At 47.0% G+C, this 22,580-nt stretch overlaps 1 protein-coding gene and 1 long non-coding RNA gene across 4 annotated transcripts in view; one reads left to right on the top strand and one right to left on the bottom strand.

Annotated features, from left to right (window-relative positions):
- Nucleotides 1–13,504, top strand: part of LOC117020280 (uncharacterized) — a 19,441-nt gene extending 5,937 nt beyond the window's left edge. Inside the window, exons 2-4 of one of the 2 annotated variants that reach the window (XR_004422662.1) lie at nucleotides 1,868–2,022; nucleotides 2,149–2,256; nucleotides 13,394–13,456. This is a non-coding gene — a long non-coding RNA (uncharacterized LOC117020280). Of the gene's footprint in view, nucleotides 1–1,867; nucleotides 2,050–2,148; nucleotides 2,257–13,393 lie in introns of both variants that reach the window. The other variant, XR_004422661.1, reaches the window with a different exon arrangement.
- TRIM15 (tripartite motif containing 15) lies at nucleotides 13,231–22,580 on the bottom strand. Of its 2 annotated transcripts, XM_033102574.1 has the most exons (8): nucleotides 21,844–22,580; nucleotides 21,236–21,667; nucleotides 19,779–19,874; nucleotides 18,447–18,677; nucleotides 17,466–17,488; nucleotides 15,469–15,584; nucleotides 15,098–15,130; nucleotides 13,231–14,161 (listed from the first exon to the last, which is right to left on the bottom strand). In XM_033102574.1, the coding sequence occupies exons 2-8, from the start codon at nucleotides 21,602–21,604 to the stop codon at nucleotides 13,647–13,649; spliced, it is 1,383 nt and encodes a 460-aa protein (XP_032958465.1). In that variant the 5' UTR covers nucleotides 21,605–21,667; nucleotides 21,844–22,580; the 3' UTR covers nucleotides 13,231–13,646. The 2 variants fall into 2 exon arrangements, with proteins under 2 accessions (XP_032958465.1, XP_032958464.1); XM_033102573.1 differs by having other exon boundaries at nucleotides 21,236–22,580.

Here is a 22,580-nt window from a genome sequence, read left to right as displayed (position 1 = left end):
TGAGTCATATTTTTGGGGCTTCACATTCTGTTTTCTAAATCTCTTAACTTTTCTCTGATTTTCCATCTCCTTATCTCTCCGCCGCTACATTTTGGTTCATTTCCTGAGAGTTCATGAACTGTGCATCTGCATGCAATCTATTGTTTAACCAAGTCCATGGACTTTATTTTCATTCATTATACTTTTATGTCTAGAACTTCTACTTTTTTCTTTGAATCAGATTTTCATGTTTCTTTTCTTTCATTTTAGTTCTTTAATCATTTTTAAATACCTATTTTTAGTTGGTTTTTGTTCTCTCTAATTGTTCTGTAGTCAAAGTTCTTGGGTTGTACTCCTCTAGTGTATGCCTTCCAATGGGTAAGGGAATCCTTTCTTCCTGTGTTGTTAACTGATTTTGAGCAGGGCTTTTTGAGTTCCTTCTATGCAGAGCTCTTGCGTGGGAATCCAGGTATAATACCAGTCTGTCGATCGGAAAAAAAATAACTCTCCATAGAGTCCACCAAAAGAAGGGTTTTTTTTTTGGGAAAAGAAAAAGAAACAAAGCCACCAAGGAGTGTGTATACGCACACTTGCAGGCTGGTGTCCCAACTGGCCGCCCATGTGGAAAAAAAGGGCCGAGACCAACAGAGCTTCTCCCTTTATTCGCACCCCTCCCCTGGAAGTTACCAGAGTTCAACAGGAAGTTAAGATTAGAGAGCTAACAAGGGACCCAGCTCCACTCATAGTCCTTCCAGCTCTGTGGTTAAGCATCTTAAGATCACTGCCAGTTCACTTTTATCAAGTCCAGTACCAATTTCCTGTTTATTTTTTGTCTTGGGGGTTCCTACCCCACAAACCAAAGCACTGTCCATGTACTAGGCCAGGGATTCTATTTCTCAGAGGGGTTCCAGGAAAAGCTCTCTCCTATCTCCTGCCACTGGGGGGGCGGGGTTTCCCCCCAATATGTCCTTTCTCAGAATATGCTGTCCTCCCAGGCACCTGGCATTACGCCAGTCTCAGCTGTGGCTGTGACGCCCTCCCTGTCATTGGCCCAAGGCTTCATCAACTGACGTTTCTAAGATATTAAACCTGACCCCAAGGCCTGGAGTCGGGGGCAAAGGAGGTGTCATACACGAGGCATCGCACTTTAGATGTCACACTGTAGCCACTGCTGCCTCGACTCTCACAGCCACGCAGGATTAGACAAAAAAAAGGTCCTTGAGCATGTCAGTGTACTCCTGTTTTAAACCACTTAACTCATAGTGCCGCTGTCAGAAACATGTTACTGTTATTTTTAACGTGATGGTTACCTTACAAAACGGTGATGCTCAGGATGTTATATTCATCGGTCATAAATTTGATTCAAGGTCAGAATTTCAGAAGCTCTGCTACCAAATGTGCAGAGCCTCTTGAATTTGCCCCAGGAAATAATGGGATCCTGGTTCCTACTCTAATACGAGGGGTTGAGAGCTTTGAGGAACAGGGGAGCACCTGGTAACTCTTAGCCTTCTTACAAAAAAAGAGTGCCTTTCCCCCCAGGGTCTCATTTATTGGAGCACAAAGGCCTGAGGTCACTGCTTTCCCAGGAGGCCTGGGAGAACTCATGTGTGGAATTGGTCCCCAGTCCTACGAGAAATAAGGTGATACTCAGTAGAAGCAGTGCTCATCCTTCATTCCCTTAGATGGCCGGCACTGTGAGGACAGCAGTTAAGTCACAAGGTCTCAGAGTGAGAAGGGATCCTATATGCTCTTTATGCCTAGGGCAGATGGGATGGTTTTCCAAGGTCAAGTCAGTGGCTGGGCCAACATCAGAAGGGGAGGCTTTCACATCCCCAGGGCCAGGCACCTTGACTCATTTGCATTCACTGTTACTTCTGCATGTCTTTAGGCCACTCCCCTGGTCTCAGCATTCCTCTACAAAGAGACTTCTCTGAGGGAATGATGCTGGTGGCAATGACTTCAAAACTCATCATGAGGACAAGGAGCTCTGTCTTCTTTGTAATGAAGTGAGACGGGAAGAATTCACAAAGATAATACTCACTGGTGAGAGCCCATAGACCCAAGTTAAAGGTAATCTACACAGCAGTTTCATTTTTTTGGTCTGTGGATTTGAATACCTTTGTTTGTTTCTTTTTTTCAATTCCCTATTCTGACTCCTGAACAATGAAGCTGCTCTTCTCTTTGAATTCAGAGGACAGTCAACCCTAGAGCTGCAGGAAGGCTGGCCATGACCAGAGGCCACCCTTGGCTCTGCCCCTTCCTCCATCTGTGGTTCTGGTATGCGCTCTGTGGCCTCAGTTCCCTCTGTCCTAGAGTGCTGGGCTTGGGTTTATCCCCAAGTTTTCAATTTTGACCATAGACTTGACAGATGAGAAATACAAGGGACAGCGGGTTAACTCAGTTGGTTAGAGCCTGGTGCTCTTAACAAGGTTGCCGGTTCGATCCCCACATGGGTCAGTGAGCTGCGCCCTCCACAACTAGATGGAAACAACTACTTGACTTGGAGCTGATGGGTCCTGGAAAAACACACTTAAAATAAATTTTTAAAGTTTAAAAAAATTTTAATTAAAAACAAACAAATATAAGAGGAAGAGAATGGATAAGTGTTTCCCTGCTTCTAAATAGGTTCTGTTTGGTGCACATATAAGAGATTCATACCAGTTTAACTCTGACTCTGCAGATCTGTGACATCAATCACAGCCTCCTCCTGCCAGGGCCTCTTTCTAAGGGAATTGTCCCAACTCCATTACCATTGTTACTGATCCCAGGTCTGTGAGCCCAATGCTTCAAAAGGACAAAACTCAAAACATCAGAGTATGGAGTACGGAAAGGTTTATTGGTTGAGAAAGTGCCAACTGAGAAGATAAAAGCCCTAGCAGTGCCTCAAATCTATCTCACCAAAGTAGAGTTCAGGCTTTTTGTATGTCAAGGGAAGAGGAAATGGGAAGGATTGTTTTTGTAAACTCAAGCCAAGCAGGATTCCTCTAGTGATTAGCACGTCTATATGCAAGACTAAGCAGAGGCTATTAGCCTGAGGGCCCTGGGGAACAAAGCAGGCTTAACCAAGATGGAGTCAGAGAGACCTGAGCATTTTATTGTTAAAGCATGGCCAGCATCCACACTACCTGCTCACTAAATGCCAAGCACTGCACCAAGCCAGTTAATTGTTGCAATGTTGTCATTTACAAGAAATACCTATTTGGTCATTCAGATGCCCAAAATATATTTCTCATATGGATTTGGTCTTCCTCCACAGTTCCTGGCTCACAGTGAGACAGGTTAGTTAGCATGTTGCCTGTCTAACTAACAGGCAACTAACGGGGGGGGGGGGGGGGGGGTGTCGTGGTGGAATAAACAAAAAGCAGCCATATCCTGAAACTCCAGGCCCTGGAATGTCTCCTTCACTCCAGGACAGAGACATGAGAATACGCCTTGAGGTTAATAGATAAACTCAAATCCCTTCTGGCCGGACAAGGGAGCAGATCTGATAGATAGGAATGGGTTATTTGTTAATCCTTCAGGATGAGGAAAACAGGACAAACTGATAGATGATTCCATTAGAAGACTCCAGCCCCTTCCCAAGCAGGCAAGGGAAGGTGTAAAAGTAAGAGCTTTTGCCTCAGTCACTGGGCGCCCCCATTCGGAACCCCTCTCTTTAGGGAGCTGCAACCTCTTCTCCTGCCTCTAATAAACTATCTTCCTTTACAACTTTTTGCCTCTCCCTGGTCCGTGTGTCCATTCTTTGGCTTCACGAGGCACGATCCCGGCCCACACCCCGAAACTGCCGGCAGATCCAACATCATTTACATCGTTTGGGACGCATAGGAAAATATTCCTACATCAACAGCTCCCAAAATCCGTGGAATTTCCTGAGTGATAAGAGCAGTGGGAGCATCTTTTGTTATATTTGGTGTTAGGCACGGCCGGAGGAATGAGTCATGGGAGCACAAAATTGGTCTATTAGAATTTATTTGGCATGTTTGAGCTGCGGGAGGTCAGGTTAGAAAAGACCATAACCTCCCCGAGTAAGAAGGGTATGGAGTTCTATAGGGGGAGGTAAACGAGGCTGTTCCTCTTCAACGCCTCACAAGCAAGCAGAGAGCAGGACAACATGGTTTCTAAGATAAGATGGTTTCTATTCAGCACCTTCCAGGCGTTTTTGTTACTGGAGAGTGAGCCCTCGGCACAGTGTCTAAGTTCTTGGCATCTTGAGCAAATAATTGAACGAGTCATGAAAGTAAAGTGGTGAAAGAGTAGTTTATTAGAAGAAAGAGTACACCTCAAGGAGGTTGAAGCGGGCCTGAGTGGTAGAGGGTGGCTCAAAGTCTCGTTAAAGGAAAAGTACACTCCAGAAGGTTTGGAGAGGCCCTGAGCAAAAGCAATGCTCAGGAGAGGCCCTGACTGCGAGCACTTGGAGTTTTTATCCCTTTTTTCTCTAGAGTGGGCTGTTCCTTTTCAGGCCAGGGACAACTTGATTGACACCTGTGATTGACAAGGGGCTATTACCTCATCTTTTTAAACTGCACATTCTGCTTCCCAGAATTCAGTCTGTTATAATGATATTAATGAACATCTGGGCATATGTATGATCTTATACATATTCCTGGTGGTTGTGGCCTTTACTGCGCAGGTGTGAGTGACGGTGTAATCCAGTTGGGTATTTTGTACCCATTTGTTTCCTCATAGGGGTATATACAGTGAGAACAGGAAGTTTTGGGTGAAGAGGGGAGGTCTTTTGGGCGGTTGCATTCTATGGGTTGGGTTGAACGTGCAAGAATGCAGAGATCTGATGCCTGTCTCTAATTGCCTGACTTGTTTTGTGATCCCCATGAAATCTCTATGGGAAGTTGAGGGACAGGGGGTCTTTTCTTCTGTATCTGTTTCCTGCTAGGCAGAGGCATACAGCTGTCCCTACCTAAGCATTGAGGATTCACAGAACTCTTGCCCTACCTGACTCTTAGATGAGAGGAAGGGGTCTCAAGATCTGCCTGGAAGACTGTGCTGGCTTCTTTGGTTGGGACTGGTAATCTTACTGGGGTATCATCTGTATCCCCAAAGCCCCTAGATGAGGAAAAATAGATTTTGGTTAAACAGAGTTAAAAGTGTTGGTCCAAGAAGTAGGACCCAAAGCTATCGATGCAAGGTAGTTTGTGTGATAGAAATTCTGTTTAGCTTCGTGGAGCCTATGGTCTTTTCCTCTGGTTAATCCGGTCATTCAGGTGGTGGTGTTCACCCAGGAGCTGGGCGGGGAATGGCCTGGAGCAGGGGGCAGGGGACTTCCTGTGATTCAGGCTAGGAACAATCTTCTGTTTAAGATTAAAAAGTGGGGGTGGCCAGATGGCTCAGTTCTGAACAACAGGATTGCCGGCTTGATTTCCACATGGGCCAGTGAGCTGTGCCCTAAACAACTAGATTGAAGATGAGGTGCTGCTGAGCTGCTGCTGAGCTGCAGGAGGGGCGGCCGGATGGCTCAGTTGGTTAGAGCGTGAGCTCTCAACAAGGTTGCTGGTTCAATTCCCGCATAGGATAGGGGGCTGCGCTCCCTGCAACTAAGATTGAAAACAGTGCCTGGACTTGGAGCTGAGCTGCGCCCGCCACAACTGGCTAAAAGGACAACGACTTGGAGCTGATGGGCCCTGGAGAAACACACTGCGCTCCAATAAAATTAAAAAAAAAAAAAAAAAGAAAAGATTAAAAAGCTGATTTGAAAGGTGATTAAGAGCAGGAACTAGGGAGCTAAGGAACTGGGGGAAGGAGACTTAGGAAAGGGAAACTTAAAATTCCTACAGGAAAGAAAACAAAAGTTTTTCATTGGGGTGGGGGAGCTACTCGCTTGGCCTGTATTCGTTTCTCCGGCCTAAGGCGGTTTCTGCTCCTGGCCTAACAGTCTCAGGTTTTATATTTTCTAACCAGGATGTAAATCTCTTTGGCCTGTAGTTGAGTTTACTATTGAGTTCACCTTGGTCCGCTGGGGTGCAGTTAAGCCGGTAATCACAACCTTTGCATATGTTATGTGGATTTAAGTTGGAGCCAGGAGTGGATCCCACACAGATGCAAAACCTCCCCCAAGTCACTGGGCCAGCACTGGGGGGAAGTAAATAGAAACATTGAAACTGGTCTGCATAGTAAATGTATAGGAAGCAGAATCATTAAAGGCAAAGAAATAAAAGAAAGCTTTCAAAAAGTCCCAAGCTAAATTACACTTCTTAAATCAAATAATACCAGAGGTCCAAATCTTAAAATGGAAGATTTAGTGCTACCATTACAATCCCCTGTCTTCACATTTGGCCTCTTAACCCTCAGTTCCTGAAAATGCTCCAGAGTCATAAAGGTGAAATGGGTGTCTTGCTACCGTGTTTCCCCGAAAATAAGACCTCGCCGGACCATCAGCTCTAATGCGGTTTTTGGAGCAAAAATTAATATGAGACCCGGTATTTATCATATTATACTATATTATATTTTAATTATATAAGACCCGGTCTTATTTTACTATGATAGTAAATAGACCGGGTCTTATATTAAGTTTTGCTCCAAAAGACGCCTTAGAGCCGATGGTCCGGCCGGGCCTTATTTTCGGGGAACACGGTAGTTATAAACAAGCCCCTTTCCACCCACTGGGCTTGTGTTAATGATGGGACCTTTGGAAAGCACCTCAGGATGGGGACTGGTTGCCAGGGGAACCAACCCTGAATATTGAGGGGAAACTTTTCACCCCACCCCCTGATTTCCAGGGAAGGGAAAGGGGCTAGAGATTGAATCAATTGCCAATGGCCAATGAGTTAATCAACATGCCTGTGTAATGAAGTCTCCATAAAAACCCAAAGGAAGGAAGATCTTAGAGCTTCCAGGTGGAACTAGAACATTTCCACATATCATCGTACTGAGCCCCAAACTTCATGAGGACAGAAGCATGTGGAAGAAAAAGGGGCCACATACTAAACCTGACAAGCTCCAGGGAGGCCTGCATGGCAGGCCCTACAAACTCAGACCAAAATTAACCTCATAGGATGGTCTGAGCATAAAAGTTCTTAACTAAAAGCAAGTGATGGCCAGTAGTCACATCCTTGGCCTGTAGCTTCTTTGACAAAGATCGATCTTTACCACCATTGTCTATTTTGCATCTAAGACAACATACCTTTGGAATGTCAAAGTAAACCCTTTTTTTTCCCGACAACAACAACGATTAGGGCACAACCCATTGCATTAGAGCAGGAGACCACAGAACCCCTCCTTGTTGTTCTTATCCCTTGATCACCATCTCCATGTGCTGTAAAATGCTCAGGATTAACTATCCTGTGCCCGCCTATGCAAAAGAGGTGTGTGTCTCTCCATTTTACTTTTTATCCAATCCCAGAGATTTCCCCACTCTCCTTTCTCCCACCCCTTTATTCTACCACCAAAGGATGTCACATCTCCTCCTTTGATTCTAATTTATAAAATAAGCTGCAAAACTGCCATTCTCCAGAGCATTTTCTTAATCCATTGAGATTTTGCTTCTTGGCAATTGTCCTCAGTTTGGCTCAAATAAAGTTCTCTATAGGTTTGGACGTTTCTTATATTAACAAGCTCCCCAATCAAGACCCCATCCGATATATCTCTTCATCTGGCTATTGACTTGTATTTTTTATAATAAATTAGTAATCTAGTGAGTAAGTGGGTTTTCTGAGTTCTGTGAGCCATCCTAGAGAATTACTCTAACCCAAGGAGAGGGTTGTAGGAACCTCCAGTCAGTCAGGTGTACAGGTAACAATCTGGACTTGCCACTGGTGTCTGTAGTCCATGGAGGATGTCATGGGAGCCTCCAGTTGAAGCAGGGCCCAGCTGGGCCCCCTGTACTCAGAATGCTTCTGGGATGCCCTGCCCATGAACAGGTGGCTGAGCTCAGAATGCCTCCAGATGCCCTGTCCCGGTTCTGGCTCCTTATCTTAGAAGATCACCTTGTAGATGCTTGCTAATTACAAACAATAGTTTAGCATTTTCCCAGGTTACTCCCTCACCATTCCCGGACTGCAAGAGATACGATGACAGAAGGGGGGCATCATGAAAGGAGAACAGACCTCTGGTTCATCAGGCAGCCTTGGGAGAATGCCCTGATTTTCCCTTAAATACCCCCAGCCAGTCTGAGAATATAGGGAAGTTTTTGGACGTGGCCTCAGGCCTCCGGTGCTCGGACAATAAATGCTTATTCTATGAACCAACTCCATCTATTGACTGAGCAGCGCAGGAGATCTAATGGCTGAGCAGTGCAGGAAACAGGACCCTGGACTCATTTGGCCTCTGGTTACACAATCTGTAGCTAGTCAGTCAAAAGCACCTGTAACAACCTAGACTTGCTAGTGGCACCGAAGCAGAGGGCAATCTGTTCGGACTGAGCCCTTAACTTGTGGAATCTGATTCTGTCTCCAAGTAGATAGTGCCAGAATTGAGTTGAACTGTAGGACACCCAGCTGGTATCCAAAGAATTATTGGTGGTATAGGAAAACCATACACTCCTGCTCCACATTGTGTCAATAGAAGAAACATCCAAACCTGTAGAGAAGTTTAAGGAGTTTATTTGAGCAAAACTGATGACAAGGGTTAATATCCAAAATTTATTTAAAAAGTCATACAACAACACCAAAAAAACACAAACAACCCAATTAAAAAATGGTCACAGGACATGAAGAGACATTTTTCTAAAGAGGACATACAGATGGCCAAGAGACATGAAAAAATGTTCAACATCACTAATCATTAGAAAAATGCAAATAAAAACCACAATGAGATACCACCTCACTCCTGTCAGAATGGCCATCATCAATAAATCAACAAACAACAAGTGTGGGCGAGGATGTGAAGAAAAGGGAATACTTGTGTCCTGTTGGTGGGATTGCAGATTTGTGCAGCCACTATGGAAATCAGTATCGAGGTATGTCAAAAAACTAGAAATGGAACTACCTTATGACCCAGCATTTCCACTCTTCGGTATCTATCCAAAGAAATCCAAAACACTAATTCGAAAAAATATTTGCACCTTATGTTTATTGCAGTACTATTCACAATAGCAACATATGGAAACAACTGAAATGTCCATCAATAGATGATTGGATAAAGAAACTGGTAAATTTTTTCTTTTTAAGATTTTATTGGGGAAGGGGAACAGGACTTTATTGGGGAACAGTGTATACTTCCAGGACTTTTTTCCAAGTCAAGTTGTTGTCCTTTCAATCCTAGTTGTGGAGGGTGCAGCTCAGCTCCAGGTCCAGTTGCCGTTTTCTAGTTGCAGGGGGAGCAGCCCCACCATCCCTTGCGGGAATCGAACCAACAACCTTGTGGTTGAGAGGACGCATTCCAACCAACTGAGGCATCCGGGAGTCAAGGCATTCGGGAGTCAAGGTGCCGTGTTCAATTTTAGTTGCAGGGGGCAGGGGGCACAGCCCACCATCCCTTGCGGGACTCGAGGAATCGAACTGGCAACCTTGTGGTTGAGAGCCCACTGGCCCATGTGGGAATCGAATTGGCAGCCTTCGGATGTTAGGAGCATGGAGCTCCAACCGCCTGAGCCACCGGGCCGGCCCTGCTGCGTGAACATTTCTGTACAAGGAGAATTACTGGGTCAAACAACAGGCATGTTAGTAGATGTTGCCAAATTGTTCTGTGGAAAAAATTTCACAATCTCATTAAAGAACATAAAATTAAATCTAAACAGTTCTCGTGAGCGCCTATAAGGGCAGTTACCACACTTTAGTCTCTTCCTGAAAGTTAGGGGACATTAACCCCTCGGCAGGGATCTACGTCCCTGCGTGGTGCTCGTGATGCGAGTGGGGAACAAAGTCCCAGCACAGGTTCAGGTAGAGTGAGTAATGCAGCTTTATTTGGGAGCCAATGTCCCTCCATAGGCCAATGATCTGGTCAGCACAGAAGGTTACACAGAATAGAATAGAATTTAATCACGACCCAAGTCCCAGAGTCAGTCAGGATGAAGAAGGTCCCTGGTCCAGGAGAGACGACTGTGCCCCCTGACGAGTCTGAGGCAAGCTGGTCTTCCAGGGAAGAGCTTTGGAGAGTTCTGGAGTATGGGGGCTTGCACCTCACAGAAGGTCTGAGCAGGAGCCCTCCAGAGCAGAAGCGCTCCAAAGCATTGCTCTGGAGTTCTGCTCTTACTCTCTTTTCCTGGGACTTGTTTACCTCTTAGGTGATAACAAGAAGTTGTTTACCAGAAGTTGTTTTGGTGAACATGTTTGTCACTCAATTTTGTTATACTCAGTTTCACACATAAATATATGTATATGCTCTACACATAAACATGTTTACTTTCACTTCACTCTTGTCAGTCCCTACTAGTAAATAACTTGTTTTGCAAGGCTTTAATCCAATAAAAACCTTGTTTATAGTTTATTTTATATGCTCTACTCAACAGCCAGCGAGAGATACTATGTTTATGGATAGGATGACAATGTCAGTGTTCTCTAAACTAAATCCCCCCCAACCCTCCCCAAATTCAATTTTAACCAATGCCAAAGTAATTTCAGCTAAAACAGCGTCAGTGTTTTTTTTTTCTATTTCATACTCAAGCAGAAAAGCCTTGCTGCCTGTAACACTAGCTCTGTGCACAGGAAGTGAAACAGCCTGAGTGCGGTTGAAAGGTCACTGGACTGAGGGCTGAGGACCAGGACCTGTGGATTCTAGCCCCACAGATTCCAAAGACCAGCTGTGAAACTTGTTAGACAGGTTTATTTCACTGTGTGCCAGTTTCCTCTACCACACAACAAGAGAAACAAAGGGAGTCCTGTTTATTTCACAGGTATGTTACAATGTTCAAAGAAAGATGTGTATTTTTGAAAAAAGCCTTCTGACTTCTGTGATGTTTGACAAGTGCTACAATGAACACATGTTGTATATAGTTTGTCTTTCGGGGGGGGGGGGGGGGTTTCAAAGAATGTATTGTATAATCTCATTTGTGAAAAAAAAAAATAAAGCTAAATACACTGTTATGATAGAGTACATCGGTAGATAGAACGGGGCAGGAGACGCAGAGGCCCAGCCCTGGTTAAGAGGCCCCCTGCAGCTGCCCTCACTCAGGGCACCGATGCCTCACGAAGCCCAGCAGGATTCTAGGCTCACACATACCCTTACATCAAAGGGATGTGTTGTTAAAAAGCAGAGAAGGAAGGAAAGCATCCCATTTCTCAGAGTATACATCCTGCTTATCAGGATTATTTTAGTGAGCTTGTCAAAAAAATTGTAAAGAAAATTGACAGAAACCAAAAGGGAAGACTGGGCACCTCGGCAGGAGAAAGAGAGATTAGAAGAAGGGCAAGGGGAGGCGATTCTCCCCGCCGAGACCAAAGCCCTCATGCAATGTAAGGAGCCGCCTTCCCCGACTTGGGTTTCGTCCGCTCCACATCTTAGAGTGTATCTGCCTCGACTAATAAACTTCTTACTACCCTGTCTCTAGCTGCACAAAACACTGTCTGTCTCTCGACTGAATTCTTTCCCTCAAGAAGATAAGAGCCGAGGAAATCATCACAACCCAGTAATAGTTATACAAAACTGGCAGGATACGCAAAAGTTGATAGCAATCATTATGTAAGGGATGTGATAAGAGCAACGGCTGAGTGGACAGAGGGACTTCTCACCTATGCTCTTTGAAATATTTGAATCTTTTTTTAAACTATGAGCATATACTATTTTTTATAACAAACATTAGGCAATATTACTACTGATGTAGGTGATGTTGGATCTGCCGACAGTTTCTGAGTGTGGGCCGGGATCGTGTCTCGCGAAGCCAAAGAACGGAAACACGGGAGAGGGAGAGGCAAAAAATTTTAAAAAGAGGATAGTTTATTAGAGGCAGGAGAAGATGTTGCAGCTCCCTAGCGGGAGGGGGTCCCGAATGGGGGTGCCCGTGACTGAGGCAAAAGCTCTTACTTTTATACCTTCCCTGGCCTGCTTGGGGAAGGGGAGCTGGTTGAAGAAGGGAACTTGTTTTGAAGAAGGGAACTGGCGCCTTCTAATGAAATTCGTCTACCAGGTTTGTTCTGCTTGCCCATCCTAAAGGAATTAGCAAAGTAACCCACTCTTATCTATCAGCTCTGTTCCGTTTGTCAGGCGAAAAGGAATTTTATGATTAACCTCAACACCTTGTTACATTCTGTCCTGAAGAGGAGTGATTTCAAAGCCTGGAGTTTTAGGATATGGCTGTCTTTTCTTTATTCCACCAGGGAGCTCCCAGTCTACCTAGGGACATGCTAGCTGACCTACAACTTGATTTTTTTGTGGCTTAGACACGGGGTTGTTCCTGTCACAGGGAGGACAGAAGAAGCCCCAAGTCCACTGGCTTCCTTTACATCAAGGATCTCTATTTGCCCAGTTATATTAGGGTAATTCTTCACACCATAATGACTCCTGTTACCATTTTGTAATGAAATTCACATATGGTACAAGCACTTAGAGTGTCTTTAAAACATCTGATCCCACACTTTAGGAGCAGGGCTCATGATAAAGTCATCTTGTACATGACTCATGCTAGAGGGAACCTGGATTAGGGATGAAGAAGGGGTTGGGGTGGAAGGGTGGGGATGTGAGTGTTAAACTTCAGAGAGAGCTGGAATCAGAAAGGGGTGGTGGTGGTGGTGGTGTGGAAATCACTCTGACAGAGATTCATACTTTGCTTTGTAAAGTTATTTTAATGTGTGGCCTGTTTCTGTGTCCAGTAATAATGGTAATAATAATAAATATTTGAAAGGGTATTGAACAATGGAATCCGGTTCCACTGTCAGTGGGCAAGACCTGAGTAAAAGAAGGGACAGGATTGTGTCTTGGTCACAGAGTTTCCACTGGGTTTAAGCCTTTCCTTCAGCCCCATCTGCAATGAAATGCAGGAAGTCTAGTTGGGTCGTTCATTTTATCAGGGCATTCTCTACAAAAAAAAGGACCTGAAGCGTGCCAGAAAGGAGGGGGTCCTAGATCCACCCAGGGCTGGCTGAAGAGGCCCCTAAGCCCTGTAAAGGCAGAAGCAGCTCCACACGTCTGTCAAAACAAAAAGTCAACTGTACCAATCAGTGCAAGCCTGATGAAGTTCTGCTTTTCCCTTGATAATTATTTTGAAGCTTTAACATTTTTTTTTTTAATTGGGGAATATTGGGGAACAGTGTGTTTCTCCAGGGCCCATCAGCTCCAAGTCGTTGTCCTTCAACCAAGTTGTGGAGGGCGCAGCTCAGCTCCAAGTCCAGTGGCGTTTTTCAATCTTAGTTGCAGGGAGTACATCATCCCAGGCAGGGAATTGGGGAATTGAACCCGCAACCTTGTTGTTAAGAGCTGGCACTCTAACCAATCCAGCCATCCTGCCCCCTGGAAGCCATAACATTTCTTATTTTAGATTTTTATTTTTTTCCAACCGCCCGCTGGCTCCCCTGCTTTGCTGGTGTCCTAGGCACAGCCTAGCCTTGCGTTTTCCACTCGGAGGCAGAGAAGGTCGAGCGTCAGCGGGAGGACCAGGACCTCGGGGAGTTGAAGGACACGAGATAAACTAAGTGAACACAATCCCACAGCCGCGCAGACTCTGAGGTACCGTGTCCCCCTTCGCCACAGTGAGTCGGCCCATGTCGCACGGCTGCTGGGGCGGAGCTGCATCCCTGGACGCTGCTTTCTCCGCTGCGTCCTGCCTGCCCTTCTTACGCTCCAGCTCAGCCCTTTAAAGTAAGGCAGGAGCCTTCTTTCCAGACAGCGAAGAAAGGAAAGACTCTACCAGAGAAGGAGGCGGTGAAGGTGAAGATGGGCGCCCGAGTCTCGGCGTTGAGCAGGGTCACCCGCCCCGCCTCGTAGTCCAGCGAGACGGCCAGGCTGCGCGGGATGCCGTCCAGCGGCAGGTCGGTGACCGGGGAGGTGCTGGCCCAGCACTGCTGGTGCGACAGGCCCACAGCCCAGACGCCCCGGTCGGCGCTCAGGCCCTGCTCCGCCCTCCCCACGCCCTCCCGCGCCACCCCCACGCTGCAGCCGCCGCCGTCTCCCAGCTGCACCTCCACCTGCCAGTCGTGGCGTCCTGAGCAGAAGCCGGGGGAGCCCAGCACCGCCGGGAGGCGCTGGAAGCGCAGGGTGCTGTCGGGCAGGTTCTGCTTCCGCCGGGTGCACCTCACCGACCTCCGGTCCTCCGACAGCACCAGACTCTGGCTGGCGGTCTGAGGGTCCAGAGTGACGACCCCTGGAGGGAGGACAGCGCGACATCAACACAGCTGGCGGCACCAAAAATGCCCCTGGAGCACGTAACAAGGTGCGAGGGGGACAGAAAGAGCATCTGCCTTGTGCAGTCTGCCAGTGGCCCGGCTTCTCTGGACCTCAGTTTCCCCTTCTGGTCCATGAGGGCAGAGGATGACAGCTCCTCTACCTGACCCGCAAGTGGTGCTGTGCTGTAAGGTTTTGCCACCAGAGGTGTGATCCATGGATCACATGCATCCACTTTACCTGGGAGCTTGTTAGAAATGCAGGATCTTGGGCCCCATCCCAGACCTACTGAATCAGAATTTGTATTTTTAAAAGACACCCCAGGTGATTTTTCTGCACGTCAAGTTTCAGAAGCAGAATAAGGTGATGCTTGCGGAAATAGTTTCTAAATTAAGCACCAATTTCAAAGTAAATGCTACTATATGTTACACACACATACCATATTTGTTCAAGTCAATAAGAGTCTAAACAATGCTGGGCAACAAACAAGGGCTTGGTAAATACTTTTGAATAAGTAATATCTACTCATATACAAGTAACATTAATTGAGCACTTACTGTGTGCCAGGTACTATACTAAGCTTTTTGCATGTAGTAATTCATTTACCTCACAGTTAATTACAGGGTAGGTACTATTATACTTTTTTCCCCCTTCTACCACCTCCTCCCCACTCCCCCCAGTATAATAGGGCCGGCCCCTATTATACTTTTTATTGTATAGATGAAGAAATTGTCAGACAAAGAGACTTAATGACTTGCCCAGTGTCTCATAACTAGCAAGAGCTGGAACAGAGAACTCAAGTGATCAGGCTCCAGAGTTCATATATTTCATTGCTCTGTTTGCTGCCTTGGGTTGAATGGATGAATTCACGAATGGATGAAGGAAGGAACGGCTCCCAAAACCCCCAGCTGTTTACCTGAATCTGTTTCCAGATGATGCACCAAGTTTTCTGAGGGAAGCAGAAACAGAAAGATCTGTGACATTTCCTATAGGTACCCCCAAGGGCAGTGTGTCCTGGGAACAACGTGAGGACAAGGGTAGGAGAGGCTCAGCTTCTGTTGTACTCTAATGAAAACAAGTCTGCTTGGACTTTCAGTCTGGGGTCTGTCCTTGGGGAGGGGAGGAGATGCTCTAGGAAAGGTCCCCCTGGCAGAGTGGGACCGCTAAGGGAAGACTTAGGGGAAGGCAGATGTCTTGAGCCAGGTTTTGAAGGTGCGGAAAGGTAGAGACGGATGGAAAACTGGACAACTAATGGGACGAGGAAAGCTGCTGCCCCTTCCCCTTTACCTGAGAAGGTACTCATCATCTCTGGGAGGGTGAGTATTTTCCTGTGGAGATCGCGGATCTTCCTGACAAGGTCAGAAGAAATGGCCTCTGGACTCACAAAAGTCTTCATCTCACACCTGCAGACAAGTTGGTAATCAGGTCCAATTTCCAAAACTAATGTTTGGGTGATATGGACCACATGAGACTAAAATCAGACTAAAGAATCTTGGTGTCTGTGGTGAATAATTACATAGAATATCATCTCTTTATCTCTGTTAGAAATGTATAGTTACTAAAGAAAGAAGCATTTCGGTTGGACGTAAAACGAACTAGTGGCAACCACTCCTCAAGAATTACAGGTAGAGGGCCGGCCCGGTGGCTCAGGTGGTTGGAGCTCTGTGCTCCTAACTCCGAAGGCTGCCGGTTCGATTCCCACATGGGCCAGTGGGCTCTCAACCACAAGGTTGCCATCTCAACTCCTTGAGTCCTGCAAGGGATGGTGGGCAGCGCCCCCTGAAACTAAGATTGAACACGGCACCTTGAGCTGAGCTGCCTCCAGGATGGCTCAGTTGGTTGGAGCGTGGGCTGTCAACCACAAGGTTGCCAGTTCGATTCCTCGAGTCCCGCAAGGGATGGTGGGCTGTGCCCCCTGCAACTAACAACTAGCAACTAGCAGCGGCAACTGGACCTGGAGCTGAGCTGAGCCCTCCACAACTAAGATTGAAAGGACAACAACTTGACTTGGGGGAAAAAAAAAAGTCCTGGAAGTACACACTGTTCCCCAATAATAAAAGTCCTGCAAAAAAAAAAAAAAAGTATTTAAAAAAAAAAAAAAAGAATTACAGGTAGATCCTTTAAGAGAATGTTTGGACATGTCCGGGCCAAAAGAGAAGAGATCATTACCCCTGTTAGCCTCTAGAAAGCAGTATGGTAACGGTTGAAAACCAGCCTTAAACTATTCTAATTTGTATGTATTCATTACAGAGGAAAAGGGATGGGTGGGGGTGGGTGAAGGAGTTGAAACAAACAAACAAATAAACAAACAACAGAAAAACATATTCTACAGTGAAAAAGCCCTTGATTTTGGTTTTAGCTCAGTCCTTGCTTCCACTTGCTGTGTGACATTGAGCAAGGACATCCCCCTCTGCGTCTCAGCTTCTTCATCAGACTAGAGGACCTCTGAGGCCATTCTAGATCTAAATGTCTAACACTCTTTGAAAAGTACGTGTAGAGACACTTCCTGATCCATGGACACCTGGGCTCAGCCTCCTGCACATGCCTGGGTACACAGCATATGACAAGTGTTCCCCAGTTGTTGAGTCTCTGCTCACCCCAGGGCAGACTGCTCGTGCTTATGTCAGAGAAGACAGGAAAGGAGCAGTAGATATATGTTTACAATGCCTCCTAGCCCCTAGTGCCTGTCCTTTTATGGTAGCACTTGAAATTGTGAATACACGGGGAAGTTGAGTGGGGAAAATGATTCAAAGAACAGGTTCTGTGTTTATCATATTCTGTATAAAATTTTAGCATTTTATACTAAATATTAGCATCTTATACTAATGCTCCTTAGCATTACATTTTAAATAGTGTTAAATATTGACTCAAGGACTAATAATTTCAGGGATTCAATAAGAGTTCCCAGATCAGCCTAAAAACATGATTATTATTTGTGACTTCATGTCTAGGGGAAAAACTGTCCCGGATACCAAACACTCAGTTTGAAAATGAACCACTAATAAAAAAGGAAGGAAGGAAGGGAGGAGGGAGGGAGGGAGGGAGGGAGGGAGGGAGGGAGGGAGGGAGGGAGGGAGGGAGGAGGAGGAAGGAAGGAAGGAAGGAAGGAAGGAAGGAAGGAAGGAAGGAAGGACAAGAAAATGAACTGCTAGAACACAAACCTTTCTGCCTGGGCTGTTTCTGTGTGAGGGACCAGTCATTGTGGTTGATTACTTTGGTTTTTGTGTCCCCCACCCAGGCCCCTTGTTGAGTAGAGAGGAGGTGAGACAGGGAGTGAGCCCTACCTGCTCTGGTTGACTCTGACATCCTGCAAAATAAAAAGAGCATGTGCTTAATTCCCACACATCCTTCCCATCAGAGATGCTGTACCTCCTTTCTGCCTTAACATGTGAGATCAAAACTTTCCTCCTCCAGAGAGCTGTGTCTGTAATTACCTACTTCTGAGGCTACTCTCTTATATTACATCGTGCTTCCTTACTAATTTAGAACTGTGGAGTCAGTTCATTTGAACGGGTTTCTCTGTCTCAGCCTCACCCTGGGCCTGTGTCCTGCTCCAACAATTAAGAGATGGTGGAGAGCAGGGACTTGGCCCTGAGTTATCAGCCAGACCTGATGTGAGATGGGATAATACAATGAAAACAACAACAGGCACTATTTATTCATTTATTTCTGTGAGCCAGGGACCAACCTAAGCGTTTTGCATGGATTGTTTCTTATCTTTGGAGCAATGCTGCGATGGAGGTGCTGTTATTATCTCCATGTTTAGAGAGGTTACAAGGCTTGCCAAAGGCACAGGGCACACAGCTGGAAGAGCCGACACTCAAACTCAAGACCATCTGACTCCAGGGGGTGGCCAGTTAACTCAGTTGGTTAGAGTGGTGCTCTTAACAACAGGATTGCTGGATTCGATCCCCACATGGGCCACTGTGAGCTGCACCCACCACAACTAGGTTGAAACAACTACTTGGAAAAACACACTTAAAATAAATAAAAGTTTAAAAAAAATAATAAATAAGGCCATCGTCTGAGTCCAAAGCCCTTAACGTGACCACAGTGTGTGGGCAAGTCATCCAGCCTTGTGGGGTCTGTACCTCCATAACCTCTCTGGGACAAGAGAACTTGGTAACCATCGGTTCTTTCATTGAAAATTAACTCCACTTTCCTTTCCTGCCTTTCTCCATCCCCAGCATCTTCCAGCCCATTCCACAGCGTCCCCTTGCTGTGGATCCCTCTCCTATCCCACGAGGTGGTGGGGAGTCTCTCACTTGTAGAAGCTCACTTGCTGGCTGCTGACACTTCTCCTCCAGCTCCTTCACCTGGGCTCCAAGCCGGACGACCTCCTCAGTGACCTTTAAGATGTACTCATCTCTCTCCTTCCAGATTTGCTGCTCCAGCTCAGTCAGCCTGGCCAGCAGGAGACACTGCTGTTCCCCCAGCTCCTGTTGCAACCGCTCAAAAGCGGTTTTCACCTGCTGCTTCTTGCTTTCAATCTGAGTCTGCCAGGGATAGAAAAACAGACATGGTTAGGGAGAAGCTCACAGAGCTGGCTTCCAGGACGACCATCTATATACTTACTATTGATTAAGAGGAATAGAGAGTAACTAATCCCAAGACTCATTCTCCCAAATAGCATCATGGTAGAAGAAGGTAGGTCTTGGGATAAATGTAGCAATGATGAGAGCTGCACCCTTGTCTTACCTAGAGATTCTAATAATAATGCCACATTCTGCTCTCAGAGCCATGTAGAACTTTTCAAAAATTCTTCCGCATCTATACCATCCTAACCCAATCATACATTTTCTAAGGCAGGTGGAGATGGTTATAGTCATTTCTTAAAGAGCAATTGAAGTGAGAGGAAGCTGTAATTAGAGTCAGCACAACCTATCAGAAAAGTGTGTGGCATTTCTCTTAGCCAGCGAGCTCGCTATCTATGGGGAATATTTTGATGGGAGCTGAGGGGTGCTGAAGAGATCTCTGTTCCAAAACTCTGTCTCTTTGGTCAAGGTAGCAGAAATTCCCACACTGTGGATTTCCTCCTGGATAACTTTGTAGCACAAGAAAAGATGTGGGAAGGAACCTGATATAGCCACACCAAGGGGTCAGCCTTGTGGTCAGGGCTAGAATGTAGACACTAATATACACCTTCTGGCTCCAAGCTTCCCATCTGAGAGCAATGCTTTTAGGCAGAATGCGATGGGAAGAGCAATGGACTAAGGGTCAAGAGATCCAGGTTCTAGCCATTTCATCATAAACTTGAGCTTTGCCATGTGGCCTTGGGAGCATCACTATCCCGGACTGTGAAAATAAGACTAAGAATAAAAACCAAAATTTTAAAAAACAAAAAAAAAGAAAAAGAGAGAGAGGAAAAAAAAATATGACTGATCAGATGAGTCTTGGATTAGATGATGTCAAAACCACTTCCAGCTCTGGGATTCTGCACTCTTGACCCCAAATGCCCTTGTGCGGAAGCAGGGAGGTGAATAGGAACAGTTTTCCAGTTCTTTCCAGCCAGGCAACAGATACCAGACAACACGCTTCTGCAGAGTCTGTTAGGAAGACCCCCAAAGGAGAAAGTGGCCAGTGATGTGGCCTTTTACCAGAAGCACTTGGAGCTTCTGGTCTTCTCGATTCTTTATGTCCTCAATCTCATCTCTCTCCATGCTTAGAGCTTCCAACCGACTCCTGAGACGATCCTGGGGGGAGAAGAATGGGCAGAAAGAGGTGGCTTCACTCATAATTCAATGCACAGATGTTAAGTGTCTCTCACGTTCCAGGCACAGCACTGAGTGCTGAGGGGTTCACAGGTGAGAAAGCCCAGTCCTCGTCCTTGCTCACCATCTAGGGAAGGACTTGGTCACATGTGATTAAAATTCAAACAGGCAAATGCAATAATCGAGGTGGGCGCACAGTGAGATGGGAACACAGAGGAGGGGACAATTCTGCCTATAGGGACAAGGGAAGGGTTTTAGAAAGCAGCAAACATTTACAGTGGACTTGTAAGATAAACTTCCAGTTGGATAAGAGAAAGGGAGGAGAGCACTTAATGTCTCTGAACTGCACACTTAAATGTTGTTAAAATGGTAAGAAAAAAGTGAGGGGAGGGGAGAGAGCATTCTAGGAGGAAGACACTGCATGTGAAAAGTGTGAGAAATGTGTGAGAACAATTCAGAAAACAGCAGGCACACGCAGGCCAGTCTGGCTGCACACAGTGCTTTGGGAAGGGCGGCTGAGGGATGAGACGGACGGGAAGGCAGGACCTGACTGCAATGGCTTTGGGTGCTAACCACACGGCGCCTTCCTTGGACACTTGGGCCCCACGGAGGACTGTGAGAGGGGAGCAGTATGCTTGGCTGTGTGCTTTAGGCTGGGCTACCCCATAGCACATGGGAGGGCGACAGGAAAGGAGACAGTGGAGACAGGCAATGCGTTGGAGACTGCGCAAGTGTGCGTGACAGACAGTGAGAGCCTGGATTTGGTAGTGGTTGTGGGGATGATGCAGTGACAGACTTGAGCAATGCTTCTGAGGAAACTACTTCCAGACCTGGTGACTGGGGGACAGGAGAGAGATCTGAGAGTCACACAGGAATGGATAATGTCCCCAAGACCGGATGGGCTACCACCGTACCTCCTTGCCTCAAAAGGAAGAGCAGCGCTTGCCAGTGGCCCTTCCCCATCCCTCTTCCCTCTGAGCCCAGCAGTCAGGGCCTTGGTAAAACCCATGTCCAGTTTGGATCCTGGGAGACCCAGTTCGTCCAGCCCCAGCCTGCAGGAGGTCCTACCCTGCACTGAGGCTCTCTTTCCTCCCACAGAGATGAAGCTGTGGCTACTTTGTGCTCCGTCAAAGGGCTGGAGCTGAAGTTCCCCCAAGACTGAATGATCACACATCCCAGCGGAACCACATCCCCCTCAGTCTGGCGAAGCTCCAGTGTCCTGACAGCCTTGGGGTCCCTCGTGCGGAAGCCATGGCCCTTCTCCAGATCCCGCCCCATCCCCTTCACTGTGACAGTACACTGCCCTGCCGCAAACAGGCCCAAGCTGAAGTCACCCTTCTTACCCGGTAGGGTTGAATGGCCTCATCGAGGAAGCCCACGGTGTGAGCCTGGTGGGTGGGACCCTCTCGGCAGAACACACAGAGGAACTCGGCATCTTTCTCACAGAAGAAGTAAATCTTCTCACCATGCTCCTCGCAGTAAGTCTCCCCCAGAGGGCCCAGGGGCACAGGGGCCACGAGGGTCTCTGTCTCCTCTTTCTCTTTGCAGAGAGGACAGAGCAGGACCCTGCTGGAGGGCTGGGCCCCCATGTGGGAAGGAGGGGGGAGGCACAGCTGGCAAAAGATGTGTCCACAGGCGGCGGTCACTGCATCCTCCAGGGCCCTCTTGCAAGCAGGACAGGCAGCCCCTTTGTGGGAGGAGGTTGAGGGCATCACGGTGCCTTCCCCAGCCCGTCCACTCAGGCTTCTGCCTTAGGCCACACGATATTCCTTTCCCTGAAATTGAGTCACTTTTACAGGACTCACAGAAGGGAAAGAATAGGAGGCCAAGAGAAAGGAAATCAGGAATGTCTGGGTAGGGAAGCTACCTGGCTCCACCTCTTGTGCGTCCCCAGAGCCCTGGCCACCACCCATCAGCAGAGCAGTTCAAACTCCAAGGCATGTCTAATTACCCAGCATTTTTCAGCAGTGGCCTGGCCAGCCTGTTCTCCATGCCTGGCCCTTCCAGTCCCTGGGGTGGGGAGCAGCGCATATCATGAGGTCACAGGCAGATGGGGTTTCCTGGAATCTTTCCCTTAACCACGGTGGGGTGGGGAGCATTGAAGAGGAGACACGGCTTTGTGCTCGCCTGAACAGGAGGGAGCCATAAACTTCTGCTTCTGAGGTGTGCCTGCAGCAGCAAAGTCCAGCGGAGCGGGCGGTGACTGACTTCCGGGACTCTGGGGCTCTGTCAGACGCTGCAGGTCCATGGGTGGCGACAGCTCATAGGTCCCTTCTCACCTCATCTGCCCAGACTGGTCTCTCCTACACTCGTAACCCCCACAAACTCCCAACACCAGTGTCCCCACTGGACTTCCAGTAACATTGTACTTCAATTTCAGTTTTTAACTGCCAGTGGGAGAAGACAAGAGACCATATATCAAATGATTCATGTTGATAAAACTTAGAAAACTCAATTAGTCAATGAGACAAACAGATTCAACCACATTTATCTAACGTTTAGTATTTTCATATTATGATACCCGATTTGATGACAACCCTTGGGGGAAGGTATGATTACCTTCATTTCACAGAGGAGGAAATGTAAACGGAAAGGCAAAAATGACCTCCCATGGGTCACAGAGCTAGAAAGCCGCAGAGGTGGGGTCAATGCAAGTTTGCAGCTCCCAGCCTGTGCTCCGCTGGAACT

Source organism: Rhinolophus ferrumequinum, chromosome 3 (assembly GCF_004115265.2).
Source record: "Rhinolophus ferrumequinum isolate MPI-CBG mRhiFer1 chromosome 3, mRhiFer1_v1.p, whole genome shotgun sequence".
Lineage (NCBI taxonomy): Eukaryota > Metazoa > Chordata > Mammalia > Chiroptera > Rhinolophidae > Rhinolophus > Rhinolophus ferrumequinum.
Note: the sequence above shows the minus strand (reverse complement) of the source record. Positions and strands in the feature narration are given on the sequence as shown.

Bases quoted from the DNA above. Each gene is read 5' to 3' on its own strand.
- TRIM15 (XM_033102573.1), bottom strand. From the start codon at position 21,604: ATGCCCTCAACCTCCTCCCACAAAGGGGCTGCCTGTCCTGCTTGCAAG. The intron at 18,678-19,778 runs GTAAAAGGCCAC...TATCCCTGGCAG, and splicing joins AGAAGCTCCAAGTGCTTCTG to ACTCAGATTGAAAGCAAGAA. The intron at 17,489-18,446 runs GTGAGAGACTCC...TTTATTTTGCAG, and splicing joins CAGCAAGTGAGCTTCTACAA to GATGTCAGAGTCAACCAGAG.